The following is a 16,550-nucleotide window of genomic DNA, read 5'->3' as shown; positions in this document are numbered from 1 at the left end:
TCAGCATTATTCCTTTTAAATATGATACTTAACTCTCTCTTTCGCTCTTTCCCTCCCCCCTCAATCTCTGTCTCTCAGCACGGGAGCCCCTGCCCACCTGGGACAAGCAGATCCAGTCTCTGTGTTTCCAGGTGAACAATCTGCTGGAGAAGATCACTGCTGCTGCTCCTGAGTGGACAGCCCAGGCCATGGAGGCCCAGATGACCCAGTAGACTGACTAACACCCCCTGGCATGGAACACCACCAACCACACCAGGGCACCCCATCTCCCTATTCCCTATGGAGGGTGCCATTTTGGACAAAGCCCCCAATTGTTTCCCCTAGAGGTTTTGGCTGGGTGGCTTGGCACAGGTATGCAAGATCGTCCACCGTACTATACTGGGGACTGCAGACTGCAAACTCCAAATTGTTCAGTTGAAGCCAAATCCAGATGTATTTTGGCAGGGGCTGATAGAGCTTAGCCGAGAGCCCTGCCTAAGTAGTGGAAGGGGAAACACTGCCCCCTTCTCTCTCTCTCTCTCTCGCTCTCTCTCTCGCTCTCTCTCTAGACAAGTTCCAATCTGGTGGTTCTCTAGCATATTACTCTACTGTATATTATGCTTGGAGTTTACCATTCATCTTTGTAGGACAAATTAATGGATACTTGAATCCATAGGCTCATCAAGTTACCAGTGGTTGCAATCTCATGTATACTTTGATTCAGACACTGGTGTCCCACAATGAAGGTGTTAGTAAGGTTGAAATGTGAAAGACACACAGGCAATTCCTACCGACACTCTTTATTTGTTGCTGTGTTCTTGTACAAGGATCTCGTTACATTCTGTTTGGACATATTTTGTCAGAACCGGAGTCTAACTTCAACAAAAAGATTAATAAAAGTTGAAAAATAAGTTAGCGTTTAACAAAAAATATTTATTCTGCATGATCAGCTCTTTTTCATCACAATTTGTGTTTCAGCAGTGTTTTAACTGTTGAATTTGTGTTTCAGCAATGTTTTATACTGTTGAATTTGCAAATTCCGACTTCTTCAGCAAGGTCCACATTTGACAATTAGTATCTTCCTCCTTGTTTCTCTGAAAGAGAAAATATAGATTCCAATTTACTTACACCCTGTCAGTAAGAATTACATTGTACCAGTTTGATTGGACTACAGCTTGATACAGAAACTCAAATAGTTTATGGATGCTAAATTGCAGTAGTAATTGAATAACATAATGCTTTACATAACCAGATTTAGCCATGCATTTTCTAACTACAGTCCCTTTATAATCAGCATTAAGGATCCAAACAACCTGTTTTACTGTATAACAACAATTACTGATAGTGTTGTACCTTATGGTGTCACACAACACGCACTCATTGGCGTAAGTAACTCCATTGGATCCACACACAGGCTCAAAGTTGAAGGGACAGCCAGGCAACTGGTAGTTGTAGCACATGGGCTAAAGGAATGATGAGGAGTTGCATGTTGTGAGCTGAGTCTTTCCTCCCAGTTTTAATTAATTTGAATCGACCAATATCATTAGTTGCGTAAGAAAAACGAGCTTATTCAACTGTTCGTATCAAAATAACTATAATTAGATACATTACCTTCTTAAAGTTTGCCCCCTGCACATCTGATGGACAAAACATTTACATTTTACATTTTAGTCATTTAGCAGACGCTCTTATCCAGAGCGACTTACAGTTAGTGAGTGCATACATTATATATATATTTTTCATACTGGCCCCCCGTTGGAATCGAACCCACAACCCTGGCGTTGCAAACACCATGCTCTACCAACTGAGCTACATCCCTGCCGGCCATTCCCTCCCCTACCCTGGACGACGCTGGGCCAATTGTGCGCCGCCCCATGGGTCTCCCGGTCGCGGCCGGCTACGACAGAGCCTGGATTCGAACCAGGATCTCTAGTGGCACAGCTAGCACTGCGATGCAGTGCCTTAGACCACTGCGCCAACTTTAACATTGATAAAGTGGCACAACATTTACAATACATACTGAAATTACATTTCCATGGTAGAGAAGTATGCTTACTTGAGAGGCAGGATATGATGAGAAGAAGAAGGAGAAAAGTAGGTTTTCCAGGCATATTGACAACTGCAGTAGTCCGCTATGGTGAGTATTTCTTCTGGTTATGGTGAGTATTTATTCTGGTAATGGTGAGTATTTATTCTGGTAAAGGTGAGTATTTCTCCTAGTAATGGTGAGTATTTCTCCTAGTAATGGTGAGTATTTCTTCTGGTAATGGTGAGTGTTTCTCCTGGTAATAAATGTCTATATACTCTTATCAGTGTTTTGGGAAACCACTTCATCAATGACCTGAGCTCATGTCTGGCCAAAGTCCCCCTTCTGTTCTATTGACAGTGACACACATTTTTGGCTCTAGTCTTAAAAAAACTCAAACAGTAGCACCACAGATATCCAAGAGCTTGTGTATTTATCAAGTATCATAATTTAACATATTACACACAACAGAGGGGAACACTTCAAACACACCTGTATGGTAGGGCTCCCTCCGTTTGACAATTCAATGATTAATTTATCTACCATAATCTCCAATGGACTATACAGCTTCATCCTGTCCATCAAGCATGTGATTTGTCACTGCCTTTATCTTTATTACAAAACATGAGTAGCTAGTGGACCTAAAGTTTAATGACCAGGTTAACCAATACATGTGTACAGTGCTTCACCCTGAGGTGTGTCTGAGAAATGTTTGACTAAGTTATATTGCTGCTCATATGATCTTTTACTTATTTTGTGTACAATTATTTTTATTTTATTCAGTATAAGGTGACATAGAAGCGGTCCATACCAGCAGTACACAAGGGGAGAAACATAAAAAAGAGAATGAATATATATATTTGACTGATGATGCACAATTTCTAGGAATTTCTGAATAATCAAGCCACAATGTATGTCCTACCATTGGAGCATTTTAATAGCATTCATATTGGCAAATTACATTTGGTAAAAAGTATCCCGGACATTTATTGCTTTCTATTTCATATCTCATCAAGAAAATAATTAAACTCAAAAGCAAAAACTAATTGAGGATACTGGAAGTGGAGCTCAGATCTTTTTATTCACTTCTCTGGTGCCATCTACAGGAAAAGAGACATAAATACCAGTAAACACTTTTATTTTTTGTCTTTAAAACGCTTTACCTGCTCTACTGTATGACCATACCACAAAGAACTAAAATGACTCAATGTGTTACACTTACATAAGGTTCAAGGGGACAGTAAGTCTAAGGCTACATTATCAGTTATTGCCTCACTACAGTTTCCACAGCACTACCATACATTTGAGGGTGCGCCTAATTTACAACAGTCTCTTATTTGAGCTGCTCTTTTAGTACCTGCTGATGTGAGTAAGGGGCCTGGTAATAGGCTATTTGGCTGTAGCTCAAGGGTTTAATAGACACACTCGGCAGTGTGGGTGGATGAGATATTTCTTATCTGAAAATAAATAGCTGTGCTGTGAAACATGGACAGACTTGTGGTTGTACCTGAGTTCAGAAGATCCCCTGCTCCTTCCGTAGATCTATATCTCTCTTCAGCTGACAGGTAGAGCAGACCCTACACCACAAGATAGAACAGAAGTCCCCACACAGGGAGCCCTGGACACCAAACCAAACAAGACAGTTAGTCCTGCAGAGAGGCAAGGAGAACCTCATACATCTGAGCCTGTCCCTCTGGTTAGAATGTTTCATGTGACCGAATAAGAGTAATAAAGCATCATATAACTATATTGTTACAGTCTATGAAAGAAACTCACCTTGATGTTGTATCTAGTACGGTACATGGTGCGCATGGCCACGGACGGCCCGCACAGACAACACTCATCCATATCACTGGCGATAGAACAGCCCAGACACGGGAAGCACCACCAACCATAACAACCTGAGAGGGAGAAAGAGAGAGAGAGAGAGTACAGTAGAAGTACATTATACTGTTACTACCTCTCAGTTCAGGAGAGGAGAAAGCAATGAAAAAATTTACATTTTGCTACCTCAGTCATGCATGAAATGAAGAAAAACACTGGATGTACAAAAGATATGCAGCCACTCTTAGTTAAATAGGAATTTCTGTCAGCTTACATGTCCCACAGTCACTGAAGACGTCGCAGAGGCCAGTCTGGAAGTCTGATGGTTGGTAGCTCCCTGGTTGTCTAGTTACAGTAGACATGGTCTCTCTATGGAAGATAACATGGCACAGGTCATCATTAAGTACAACCTAAACAATGGCTCTTAGCTGTTTTGTTCCTAAATGGTTCCTACAATTGTGGTACTATTGCCGTATTGTCAGTTCTCTACACTGTCAAAACCATGCAAGAAAAGCTACCAGTAGCCCAAGCAAAATGTCAAACCCATGGAAAATTCATGCATATTTGTCATGAAACCATGATAAAACCTGACTCGTGAAAAATTCCTTCATTGTCAAAACAGTTTCTACAGTTATTACTTGACCTACAAACAGGATTTCCAGCCATGTGGTAACTTATTGTGAAATAAATCTCACCGGTATGATGTAGTTTAGCTGAAGGATAGTACTGTACAGAAGAAGAGGTGAGGAATCCTCGGTGGTGGCAGGTGGAGAACTGAAGGAGGGTACTGGGAAGGAACATCATTATATACTGTTTCAGGACAGGTGATTGTCATGGCCATATACTTTACTGCCACTAAGAGTAGGGGATATCTACCGGTAGGGAACTTTATTGCATGAAGAGCGCAATCAATGAAATGAACATTCTGTTTTTCATGTTTAAAAACATAATTTTAATTTATTTATTATGTTCGCTTGTCCATAAGGGAGGTGAACCACAATCACTATATGAATATGAAGATCTCTTGTTGTACATTCATTACATTCATTCCATAGCTCAATACCTCATAACTAAATGCAAGCAGAGCCATATATAGACATGTATAGAACCATATATAAACATGTATAGAGCCATTTTTAGGCATGAGATCAAGCACCAGGTTAAGGCCCAAAAGTAAAGGAGGCTAATCTTACAAACTGATAACAATTCCCATAAATCCCTGTATTACTCTTTGAGGCATAATTGTTAGCTGTTGATGCCAACGTTCAAAGTTTTTCCATGAATGGCTGCTGCACCCAATGTGATGGTGTCTGTGATAAACATTTATATTTGGTAGTATTGGTAGGGTTAAATGGTGTTGGGGAAGCTACTCTTAAAATATAGTTTACCAAGTAATTACTTCACACTGGAAGAAGTTAAGCTACACTAAAGCTACCCTTAAGAAAATTATAGTTTACTTAACTAAAGTTACTTTGAATAAGTACAGTGGGGAAAAAAAGTATTTAGTCAGCCACCAATTGTGCAAGTTCTCCCACTTAAAAAGAGGAGAGAGGCCTGTAATTTTCATCATAGGTACACGTCAACTATGACAGACAAATTGAGGAAAAAAAATCAAGAAATTCACATTGTAGGATTTTTAATGAATTTATTTGCAAATTATGGTGGAAAATAAGTATTTGGTCACCTACAAACAAGCAAGATTTCTGTCTCTCACAGACCTGTAACAACTTCTTTAAGAGGCTCCTCTGTCCTCCACTCGTTACCTGTATTAATGGCACCTGTTTGAACTTGTTATCAGTATAAAAGACACCTGTCCACAACCTCAAACAGTCACACTCCAAACTCCACTATGGCCAAGACCAAAGAGCTGTCAAAGGACACCAGAAACAAAATTGTAGACCTGCACCAGGCTGGGAAGACTGAATCTGCAATAGGTAAGCAGCTTGGTTTGAAGAAATCAACTGTGGGAGCAATTATTAGGAAATGGAAGACATACAAGACCACTGATAATCTCCCTCGATCTGGGGCTCCACGCAAGATCTCACCCCGTGGGGTCAAAATGATCACAAGAACGGTGAGCAAAAACCCCAGAACCACACGGGGGGACCTAGTGAATGACCTGCAGAGAGCTGGGACCAAAGTAACAAAGCCTACCATCAGTAACACACTACGCCGCCAGGGACTCAAATCCTGCAGTGCCAGACGTGTCCCCCTGCTTAAGCCAGTACATGTCCAGGCCCGTCTGAAGTTTGCTAGAGTGCATTTGGATGATCCAGAAGAGGATTGGGAGAATGTCATATGGTCAGATGAAACCAAAATAGAACTATTTTGGTAAAAACTCAACTCGTCGTGTTTGGAGGACAAAGAATGCTGAGTTGCATCCAAAGAACACCATACCTACTGTGAAGCATGGGGGTGGAAACATCATGCTTTGGGGCTGTTTTTCTGCAAAGGGACCAGGACGACAGATCCGTGTAAAGGAAAGAATGAATGGGGCCATGTATCGTGAGATTTTGAGTGAAAACCTCCTTCCATCAGCAAGGGCATTGAAGATGAAACGTGGCTGGGTCTTTCAGCATGACAATGATCCCAAACACACCGCCCGGGCAACGAAGGAGTGGCTTCAAAGAAGCATTTCAAGGTCCTGGAGTGGCCTGGCCAGTCTCCAGATCTCAACCCCATAGAAAATCTTTGGAGGGAGTTGAAAGTCCGTGTTGCCCAGCGACAGCCCCAAAACATCACTGCTCTAGAGGAGATCTGCATGGAGGAATAGGCCAAAATACCAGCAACAGTGTGTGAAAACCTTGTGAAGACTTACAGAAAACGTTTGACCTGTGTCATTGCCAACAAAGGGTATATAACAAAGTATTGAGAAACTTTTGTTATTGACCAAATACTTATTTTCCACCATAATTTGCAAATAAATTCATTAAAAATCCTACAATGTGATTTTCTGGAATTTTTTTTCTCATTTTGTCTGTCATAGTTGACGTGTACCTATGATGAAAATTACAGGCCTCTCATCTTTTTAAGTGGGAGAACTTGTACAATTGGTGGCTGACTAAATACTTTTTTCCCCACTGTAGTTCACTACATCCAAACTACAGAAAAATTATCATATCTAAATCTGAAATGTCACAGACTACAAAATGCAAGACAGATCACTCTGGGGTCAAATGTTAACAGAATGCGTTATTTAGCCTATTAAACACAAGAAAAGTTTCAAGTGAGAATTAGGCAGGTTTGATGCCGAAAAAGAAAAATGATTGCCTACTTCACCCATCTTTTATTTTCCTTTTGCAAAAAAGTAGTATGTAGTTTCAGTAGTTAGCTACACCTCTACATGGCAAAAAAGAAATTCACTATTGAAAACACTACCAAGATTTGAACTGAGTTCAACAACCACTACTGCAAATTGGAGGTAAATGACTAGTTGAACTACATGACTCCCCAACACTGGGGTTAAACCAATTTACCATGGTAACATATCTACCATAAGCATAGTAATGAAAAAAAGTATATTATATATATATACTCTCATTACAAGTGTGTGTGAGAGAGAGAGAGAGAGAGAGAGAGCGAGAGAGAGAGCGAAAGAGAGAGAGAGCGAGCAAGAGAGAGAGCGAGCAAGAGAGAGCGAAAGAGAGGGGGTGGAAGGGATTCTGTTTACACACATTTTGCTTGAGAGAGGTTTTACTGGTGTATGCTACCATCCTCTTGTGTCAATAATGGTGTTTCAAAGGTCAACATACAGTAAAATAAGATGTTTTATTGTCACATACACCAGATAGGTGCAGTGAAATGTGTTGTTTTACAGTGCCTCGCTCAAGGCAGTATAACCAAATAAATGGGATAATATGTTTAATAAAGACTTTACCATCCCAGATCACAGTCTCACAAAAGTCTATTATAGTTTTCTGTTTTTATATTCGTTTTTATTTCTATTAGTGTTAAGATTTTTATTTGAAATCAAATCAAATTTTATTGGTCACATACACATATTTAGCAGATGTTATTGTGGGTGTAGCGAAATGCTTGTGTTCCTAGCTCCAACAGTACAGTAATATCTAGCAATTCACAACAATACACACATCTAAAAGTACAATAATGGAATCAAGAAATATACAGTGCATTCGGAAAGTATTCAGACCCCTTCCCCTTTTCCACATTTTGTTACGTTACAGCCTTATTCTAAAATTGATTAAATTAAATTTTTCTCATCAATCTACACACAATACCCCATAATGACGAAGTGAAAACAAATTTTTAGAAATGTTTGCAAATGTATAAAATAAAAAACATAAATACCTTATTTACATAAGTATTCAGACCCTTTGCTATGAGGCTCGAAATTGAGCTCCGGTGCATTCTGTTTCCATTGGTCATCCTTGAGATGTTTCTACAACTTGATTGGAGTCCACCTGTAGTAAATTAAATTGATTGGACATGATTTGGAAAGGCACACACCTGTCTATATAATGTCCCACAGTTAACAGTGCATGTCAGAACAAAAACCAAGCCAAGAGGTCAAAGGAATTGTACGTAGAGGTTCGAGACAGGATTGTGTCGAGGCACAGATCTGGGGAAGGGTAACAAAGCATTTCTGCAGCATTGAAGGTCCCCAAGAACACAGTGGCCTCCATCATTCTTAAATGGAAGAAGTTTGGAACCACCAAGACTCTTCTTAGAGCTGGCCGCCCATCCAAACTGAGCAATCAGGGGAGAAGGGCCTTGGTCAGGGAGGTGACCAAGAACCCGATGGTCACTCTGACAGAGCTCCAGAGTTCCTCTGTGAAGATGGGAGAACCTTCTAGAAGGACAACCATCTCTGCAGCACTCCACCAATCAGGCCTTTATGGTAGAGTGGCCAGACGGAAGCCACTCCTCAGTAAAAGGCACGACAGCCCACTTGGAGTTTGCCAACAGGCACCTTGAGAAACAAGATTTTCTGGTCTGATGAAACAAAGATTGAACTCTTTGGCCTAAGCGTCACGCCTGGAGGAAACCTGGCACCATCCCTACAGTGAAGCATTGTGGTGGCAGCATCATGCTGTGGGGATGTTTTTCAGCGGCAGGGACTGGGAGACTTGTCAGGATCGAGAGAAAGACGAACAGAGCAAAGTACAGAGAGATCCTTGATGAAAACCTGCTCCAGAGTGCTCAGACTGGGGCGAAGCACACAGCCAAGACAACGCAGGAGTGGCTTCGGGACAAGTCTCTGAATGTCCTTGAGTGGCCCAGCCAGAGCCCGGACTTGAACCCGATCGAACATCTCTGGAGAGACCTGACAATAGCTGTGCAGCGACGCTCCCCATCCAACCTGACAGAGCTTGAGAGGATCTGCAGAGAAGAATGGGAGAAACTCCCCAAATACAGGTGTGCCAAGCTTGTAGCGTCATACCCAAGAAGACTCGATGCTGTAATCACTGCGAATGGTGCTTTCCATAAAGTATTGAGTAAAGGGTCTGAATACTTATGTAAATGTGATATTTCAGTGTTTTTTTTATATACATTTGCAAAAATGTCTAAAGACCTGTTTTTGCTTTGTCATTATGGGGTATTGAGTGTAGGTTGATGAGGGGGGAAAACAATTTAATACATTTTAGAATAAGGCTGTAACCTAACAAAATGTGGAAAAGGAGAAGGGGTCTGAATACTTTCTGAATGCACTGTATATAAAGATGATATCTCTATGTATCTCTGTGTGTGCTGCTTGTGGAAACATCATCTCGTTGAGTTTACCTTTAAATGATAAAGTCAGTGGCCATGTTCAAGATGATCAAAACCGCAATGTGTCATGGGTATATTGTGACTGACTGATCTACAAATGATTAATGAGATGTTATTAATGAAGCAAGGTGACTTCTAGATCAGTCAGTCGGCAGTCTCCAGCAGTCCTTTGATGCTCTCGAACACGTCCATTCTCAATGTGACCCGCCAGATTCAGAAGCTTGAAAACCCGATTAGAAATAAAAGCTTGAAAACCCCATTAGATTTTTGCCCCCCTAAAAACTAAAACTGATCAGAGTTCATGGTTTTGTTTTATTTTAGTTCGTTTTGGAGTGAAATATAATAGTTTCAGTCTATTTTTGTTTTACAAACGGGTTTGTTAATTATTTCATTTCAGTTTATTAAATAGTTTTTTCAAACCACCTATCAGGCAAGCCAAGGCTGGCTTGACAGCACATGCCGTCTTTATTTACATTTCAACTCCAATTTATGCAGGAATTCAATCAAACACACAATGAGGAAACCCACATCAAATACCACAATTAATAAGACAATGAGTACAGGTGAAATAAAGAGGACAAGATGCATTTCCGAGATTGAGAAAAATACAGTTCTTTAGCATTTATTAATACAGATAATGATGGCAGATAATAATGGCTCAAAGCTGCTATATAGTTTTTGAACACAGGAAGGCGCAACAATCCTTCAAATAGTTCTGTGTTTATCATCAGAGTGATTCTCCATCTTAAGTAGGTTACACACTGCATTCTGAAAAATTGCAGCTTTGCCTATTTGACTCATCTAATGATTTCTCCCTACGCCAACTTAGTCACTGGTGCATTTCAGCAACAGTACTGGAGCAAATAATTGTTATACTAGGTAGACAATATCCTTGGCTGAAAAGTTTAGTTCAACCATATCCATTATTCCATAACAAGAATAAATGCAGGATATTGTTAGCTTTGTCAAAAACTAGGTCTATAGAGTTCCACATATTGTACACTATAGATGGTATACCATAAGATGCCAAGGTCTAGGGCAGGCTATTAAAGCTGACCAATTTCACTGCTATATGTTAGCTAGGTCTCCTAATAAAAAACGTCCACTGAAAAATAATGGTTTTCTACATCTTTGTTTATCTTTGTTGCAACAAACACTTTTAAGTGTGCCAAACTTTTTTCTACTGTGATTGTTGGCAAACCAGTCAATTATGCTACACTTTGTGCTTATAGATTATGGAAAAGAGAAGTTCCTGCAACCTATTTGTACCCCCCCCCCCCTGCACGTGATATTAGATCGGAACATGCGCACAGCTGATGGTTAGAATACGCACATCTGCAATGACGTCAGCTGAACCTCCCAGCCTGAAAAAGCTGCCAATTTGAAGCAGCTCAGAACTTGGCTATGGTTCCAGACCGGGTATACTGTATTAAAGGGAGCTACTTCAACTCAATTTAGGTGTGTTGCATGCACTGTCCTAGATCTAGACTATTTGTTATTATTCTGCAGCATACTACCTGCGTTATCCAAAAGTAACAACTCAGCAAACACACCAAGTCTATTTTAAAGAGGACAGGGCTATAAATTAGGTATCCTTATTTTGGAGTTAGTTTAAAAGTTATTCTTGGGGATAGACTTTTCTGCTAAGACATTTATGTTCCTCTGTTTTCTCTCTCATGGGGAGATAGAGAATGGCATAAACCAAGAAGGAGAGAAGTGATCTGGCTACTACGGAACTTCAGCGCAGACGAAGTCTATTGTCTGCACTCTGTAACGTTACTCTACTCTCCACAGTTTGGCTTTGCCGCTGACAATGAAGATGAAGACGGTAACTATCTGCTTGTAGTCTATCAGCACTCCATAGACACAACTAGAGAATGCTGTGTGTCTCTCATGCACTTTTAACAGAGCCGCCGCAGATTTCTTTTCTTTCAAGTGTGTAGGCTCTCCATCTTAAAAAAAACAAACAGAAAATGCAATTATTTATTTTTCACATTGTAGCCCACATCTTTTGGAAAAACCTCTTTTGTGATTTTAACAAAATTAGAACTAGATGAAACGTATAAAAGTAAAACCCTATAGGCACTTGGAATTCCATACACATACAGTATTTGGCGAGTAAAGGTTGGTTAAAGTTGGATCCACTATTTCTTCCAGCGTTTATAGAACAATCACGTGTCTTTTAAAACTGGTTTGATGCCTATAAGCACTTGGCATAGCCTACTTTATCTTGCACTGTTACATTTGTAACTCACTAAAACAGGTCCACATATGCAAGAACGGTCTGTCTCTGTCTGTGTGTTAAGGAGTCAAGCAAACCCATATGACTTGACCGAGATAGTGTCTGTAATTTCTGAAATAGCTAACAATAATTATTCCCGGCGTTTTCATACTCTTTTCGTAATCCCTAACATAGGAACAGTGCTGAACTGTTGGTATGATAGATTCACTTTAAAGGAGCAGTGAAACTTTTTTTTATTTCAGTCGGTCGGTCGGTGTAGTCTGATGTATTCGAGCTGGGTGCCAAATGTCTGGGTCAGACGGAGTGGCCAAGTAGATATAGCGCTGCTGTCTGGATATATGTTGCTAGATGTTCATTATATAGCGCTTACACAAGGTGCAACACGCCGCTTCCAACACTCTGGATTCTATCCACAGACAGATAACCACCCATACTGTCTTTACGCACATCCGATAGATCAGAGGTGATTAGTGGAATTTACGCATTTTCACTTGGACGTAAACTTGGAACCTTGCCTGGACTTGGTTCTAAAAGTATGGCGTGCTGTTTATGAGCTGTGTGAGTGAGTGACCCTCTCTTTCTTGAAGAATATCCGGTAAGTGGTTAGAAATATAGAACAAGTGAATGATTAATTAATTAATTGATTGATAGGTTCAATGATAAATGTGTGCGTTATTACATGATTATAACACCTTTACTTCTACGTTGTTACACACACACACACACACACACACACACACACACACACACACACACACACACACACACACACACACACACACACACACACACACACAGAGGGCTTGCTGAGACCAACGTTAATCTTTTGATTTGCTCCTGGCTGCAGCTAGAGTCAGTGGGAGAGAGATGCCTAAACCTGTTATAGAGACAGGTGCTGTGTTGACTGAGGAGGCTGGCGGACATCGAAGCATAGGCTGCTTTTGTACTTGATCAACGTGTTGTTGTTGTTGTGACTTGCTGTTGAATATCTGAAAGACTGACTTCTCCTTAGGCTGTGGAGATGGTATGGTGTCATAAACACCGTTAACCACATGCAGGTTGACGTTTATTGTCATGAGTCTTGTCCTGGAGGCAGAACTGAGCGATTTCCCCTTAGATAAGCCAGCTGCGAAGTCAAAATGGGCTATATTGAAAAAATTAATGAAAACAAAAATTAGCAGGTGGTTAGGGTTAAGATGATGGTTAGGTTTAAAATCAGATTGTATGACTTTGTGGCTGTGCTAGCTAGTGACCACTCTGCAGAGCTGCCTCCAGAACAAGATTCATGACGAAAAACGCTAACCTGCTAACCACACACCATGGCATGCTGGGTAAGCAGGCAACTGGAGGATGGTATTTCTGTCATGGAGTGTACTGTTGGTGAATATGCTGTGCAGTCATTTGGCATCATCTTTTTTTCCATGGCTAATTGTATTAGATACACATTTTAGCCTATGTAGTACACTCTTAGAAAAAAGGGTTCCAAAAGTGTTTTTTGGCTGTCCCCATAGGATAACCCTTTTTGGTTCCAGGTAGAACTCTTTTAGGTTCCATGTATAACCCTCTGTGGAAAGGGTTCTACCTGGAACCCAAAAGGGTTCTACCTGGAACCAAAAAGGGTTCTTCAAAGGGTTCTCCTATAGGGACACCCGAAGAACCCTTTTAGGTTCAAGATTTTTCTAATAGTGTAGACTAGTTGTTTTGTAGCAGGTATGCTTATTGAACTATGCAATGATGTATTCACAGGTATGCAGATGGATTGGTCAAGACAAGCTTCCAATATAGATCTAGATCTATAAATCTGCTGCTGTGGACGTGCTTGAAGTGACTGACTGATCTACCGATGGATTCTAGCATCACCACCACCCATGATGAGTGGCTGACATGAGCTCAGAGGGAAACACCAGTGAGGTCTGGAAGTGTCTGCTGCCCTCAGGAGGAATCTGAGTGTCTCGGAGACGTTCTCTGGATGAGACCTGGATGAGACAAGAAGAGAAGAAGCAGTAGTGAGAACATTTCCCCCACAGAGGACCCAAACCATGGGCTTGTTATGGTGCCAGGCACGCCGGACTGATCGTGTGTTCCTAGCCCGCCAGTAGCACAACCACCCCCTTACCCCTCCTCCCCCCAACCCCATGTCAGACCTTTCTCTGAATGATGGAAATTTTGCGGAAGACGCTGACTTGGATATTGATATTGAGCCTGGTGGTGGTCATGGCTTCCTCAGAATTTCAAAGATTTTCGCACAACTCACAAGGTAGGACTGCTCATTGCTTAATTGTACATCTTAACTTGCTTGATTGCACCCAAGGTACTAGAACTGCTCTCCTTTAGAGAAACGGATTTGTCTTCCCAGTGAGGCAGGTGTATGCATGGTTGCTGCTCATGGTCAGTGGTCAGTCAGTGAGACATCTGCAACATCTGGTGGCCCTGGCCTGACTGTTGTTTTAGAGGGATGAACCCACTGTAGATCACAACCTGCTAGCTTTGGAACACTGTGAGGTCATGTCTATCCTGTCTGTCTCTGTCTGAGTTCCACCATAGACATTCTACATTCTATGAGCTACTATCTGTAGTGTGTAATCCTGTTATATTCTGCAATGGCTGGAAGGCCCCCATTGTCTTTAATATGTCGCTTCTTACTGTAGTGTATCAATGTTCTTACTCAGATTCACATTCTGTGTTCATTTTTCTCTTCCTCATTCACCCCTGCTCCGATGGCTCATCTCTCCCCATCTGTTCTTTTCTGTAAAAGAGGAGTACCTGTCCTACCTGCAGCACTACCAGCTGACTGTACCGGTGCAGGTGGACGAGAACGGGGACTTCCTCAGCTACACTGTGAAACACCACCGACCCGGTCGCAGGAGACGAACCACCGACCCAACCAGCACCACCGTCGGCCCAGAGCCAACCGACCACGCCGAACAGGACCTGGCCCAGACCCAGGTCTTCTACAGACTGTCTGCTTACGGAAAGCACTTTCACTTAAACCTGACCCTCAACCCTCACCTGGTGTCCAAACATTTCACGGTGGAGTACTGGGGGAGAGAGGGCCTGGAGTGGAGACATGACATGGTGGAGAACTGCCACTATGTAGGATACCTCCAGGATCAGTACAGCTCCACCAGAGTAGCGCTCAGTAACTGTAAGGGCTTGGTGAGTACCATGGGATTCTGGAGTTGATGTGTTTGGTTTGGGTGTGTGTTGGAAGGAAGCTACTGTAGCCAATCAGGGTATTGGAATGTGTGATGAAGGGATGGAAGAGAGGACAACTTGATCTGTCTGTTTCCAAGTAGAACACCCACCACCACTCTACTCCCCTTTATGGGTTTCTGTGACTTTTGTTTAGAGTATGTCTGAATGTATTTGTGGATATTTGAGTGTGTTTGAATATTCTTTGAGTACTCAAGGACCTGTTTTGTGAGGAGGCCAGGAGGCCCCCATTGACCAGGCACAGAGAGTTAATACTATGCCGTCTCTTTGCTCTGGCTACCTCAGACAAACCCTCAGCTCTACTGTCACAGGATTAGACAGAGTGTAGTTTGCTAAATAGCATGTTGGCCTCCCTCCACCTGGCACAGTGCCACTTAGGATAGGGCATAGTAGGGTGGCTAATGGGGAAAGCTCTCTACAGTAGGGGTTCTTAGACTTATTCAGCCTGGGAAAATTGAGAAACTCTGTGTTTTCCTGGGACCCAAGGTCATAAAAACATGATCCCTTTTGGGGTCCTAAGCAAGATTTGGTTGGGTTAGAATGGCCCCTCTCTTGACAGCAGAGAGAAAAATTGAAGTTTTAACTTTAATTTCCTGCAATTCTAAACACTTTGCCATGGGGTGTAATGAAAATGTTGCTGTTTTAATGCAAGTTTTCTAAAATTCTACACATTTTGCCATTGGGCGGAGAGAAAATTGGGCACTTTTCTAACACATTTCTTGCAATTCTACCCATTTTGCCATGGGGTAGAGAGAAATCTTAGCAGTTTTAAAGCAAATATCCTGCAATTCTACACATTTTGCCATGACTTATGCCATGTTAATATGATATCTGAGTGAGAGTGACTAACAAAATCAATGGGGGCCCCCCAAATTGCATCTTGCGTATTCTACGCTTCTAACTCTAAACAATAAGTTGAGACCTCCTCTGAGTTCCTAAAATATGTCGCCACACACCATTAACATGTCGTCGCGACCCATACTTTAAGAAAGGCTGCTTTACAGGATCATCAGAGCTTTAGTCGCAACCAGCCAGCCAGCCAGCTCACCATAGAGAACCTAATACATATCCTTCTCAATGGACTGTGACAGATAAGCATGCAGGGCTGTTTTTCTGTTTGCTTACTAAACAATCAGGGCCAAATCTTGTTTTGGGCACACCTAAAACTTCTCTTCAGGTTTCAGTTTCCTCAGATAAACTAATACCCAGTCCCAAATCAACCCCTAGCCCCTAATTAACCCCTAGGCATTCCTTGTAGATCTGAAGGGGTTGGATGAGTGTAGGTAGGCAATATGGTAATAGCTCCACACAGCCCAAGGCTAGGACTCATCTGATAGTGTCAGATCTATGAGAAGTGTATGTTTGGAGGTTAGGGGTTAGACTAGGGGGTTTTGAACTGGGCTTTTGAACTAGGGGGGTTTGAACTGGAGTTTCTCCAGTGAAAAAAGAAAGAAAGCGAATGTGTTGCTTTCTGTGGGCTTTAACGAAGCGGCTAATCATCAAAGCTGAGATATTGGTCCTCAGGCTGTTGATCTT

The 16,550-nt window shown here is 41.7% G+C and overlaps 3 protein-coding genes across 5 annotated transcripts in view; 2 read left to right on the top strand and 1 right to left on the bottom strand.

Annotated features, from left to right (window-relative positions):
- LOC121582787 (COP9 signalosome complex subunit 4) overlaps positions 1-890 on the top strand; it is a 33,917-nt gene extending 33,027 nt beyond the window's left edge. For all 3 annotated transcript variants that reach the window (XM_041898887.2, XM_041898885.2, XM_041898886.2), the window contains one exon: positions 79-890. In XM_041898887.2, coding sequence (XP_041754821.1) covers positions 79-212 — 134 coding nt within the window. In that variant the 3' untranslated portion in view covers positions 213-890. The remainder of the gene's footprint in view (positions 1-78) is intronic.
- A 1-nt stretch (position 891) lies between these two features.
- LOC121582788 (serine protease inhibitor Kazal-type 1) lies at positions 892-2,352 on the bottom strand. The gene is made up of 4 exons (XM_041898888.2): positions 2,036-2,352; positions 1,591-1,616; positions 1,333-1,442; positions 892-1,073 (listed from the first exon to the last, which is right to left on the bottom strand). The coding sequence occupies exons 1-4, from the start codon at positions 2,088-2,090 to the stop codon at positions 1,028-1,030; spliced, it is 237 nt and encodes a 78-aa protein (XP_041754822.1). The 5' UTR covers positions 2,091-2,352; the 3' UTR covers positions 892-1,027.
- Positions 2,353-10,950: 8,598 nt separating this feature from the next.
- The window catches only part of LOC121582789 (A disintegrin and metalloproteinase with thrombospondin motifs 6), an 89,506-nt gene continuing 83,906 nt past the window's right edge, over positions 10,951-16,550 (top strand). The window contains exons 1-4 of the mRNA XM_041898890.1: positions 10,951-11,017; positions 11,248-11,387; positions 13,548-14,058; positions 14,557-14,957. Of these exons, the coding sequence (XP_041754824.1) occupies positions 13,956-14,058; positions 14,557-14,957 (504 nt within the window). The 5' untranslated portion in view covers positions 10,951-11,017; positions 11,248-11,387; positions 13,548-13,955. The remainder of the gene's footprint in view (positions 11,018-11,247; positions 11,388-13,547; positions 14,059-14,556; positions 14,958-16,550) is intronic.

The sequence above is a fragment of the Coregonus clupeaformis genome, chromosome 15 (assembly GCF_020615455.1).
Source record: "Coregonus clupeaformis isolate EN_2021a chromosome 15, ASM2061545v1, whole genome shotgun sequence".
NCBI classification, from domain to species: Eukaryota; Metazoa; Chordata; class Actinopteri; order Salmoniformes; family Salmonidae; genus Coregonus; species Coregonus clupeaformis.
Note: the sequence above shows the minus strand (reverse complement) of the source record. Positions and strands in the feature narration are given on the sequence as shown.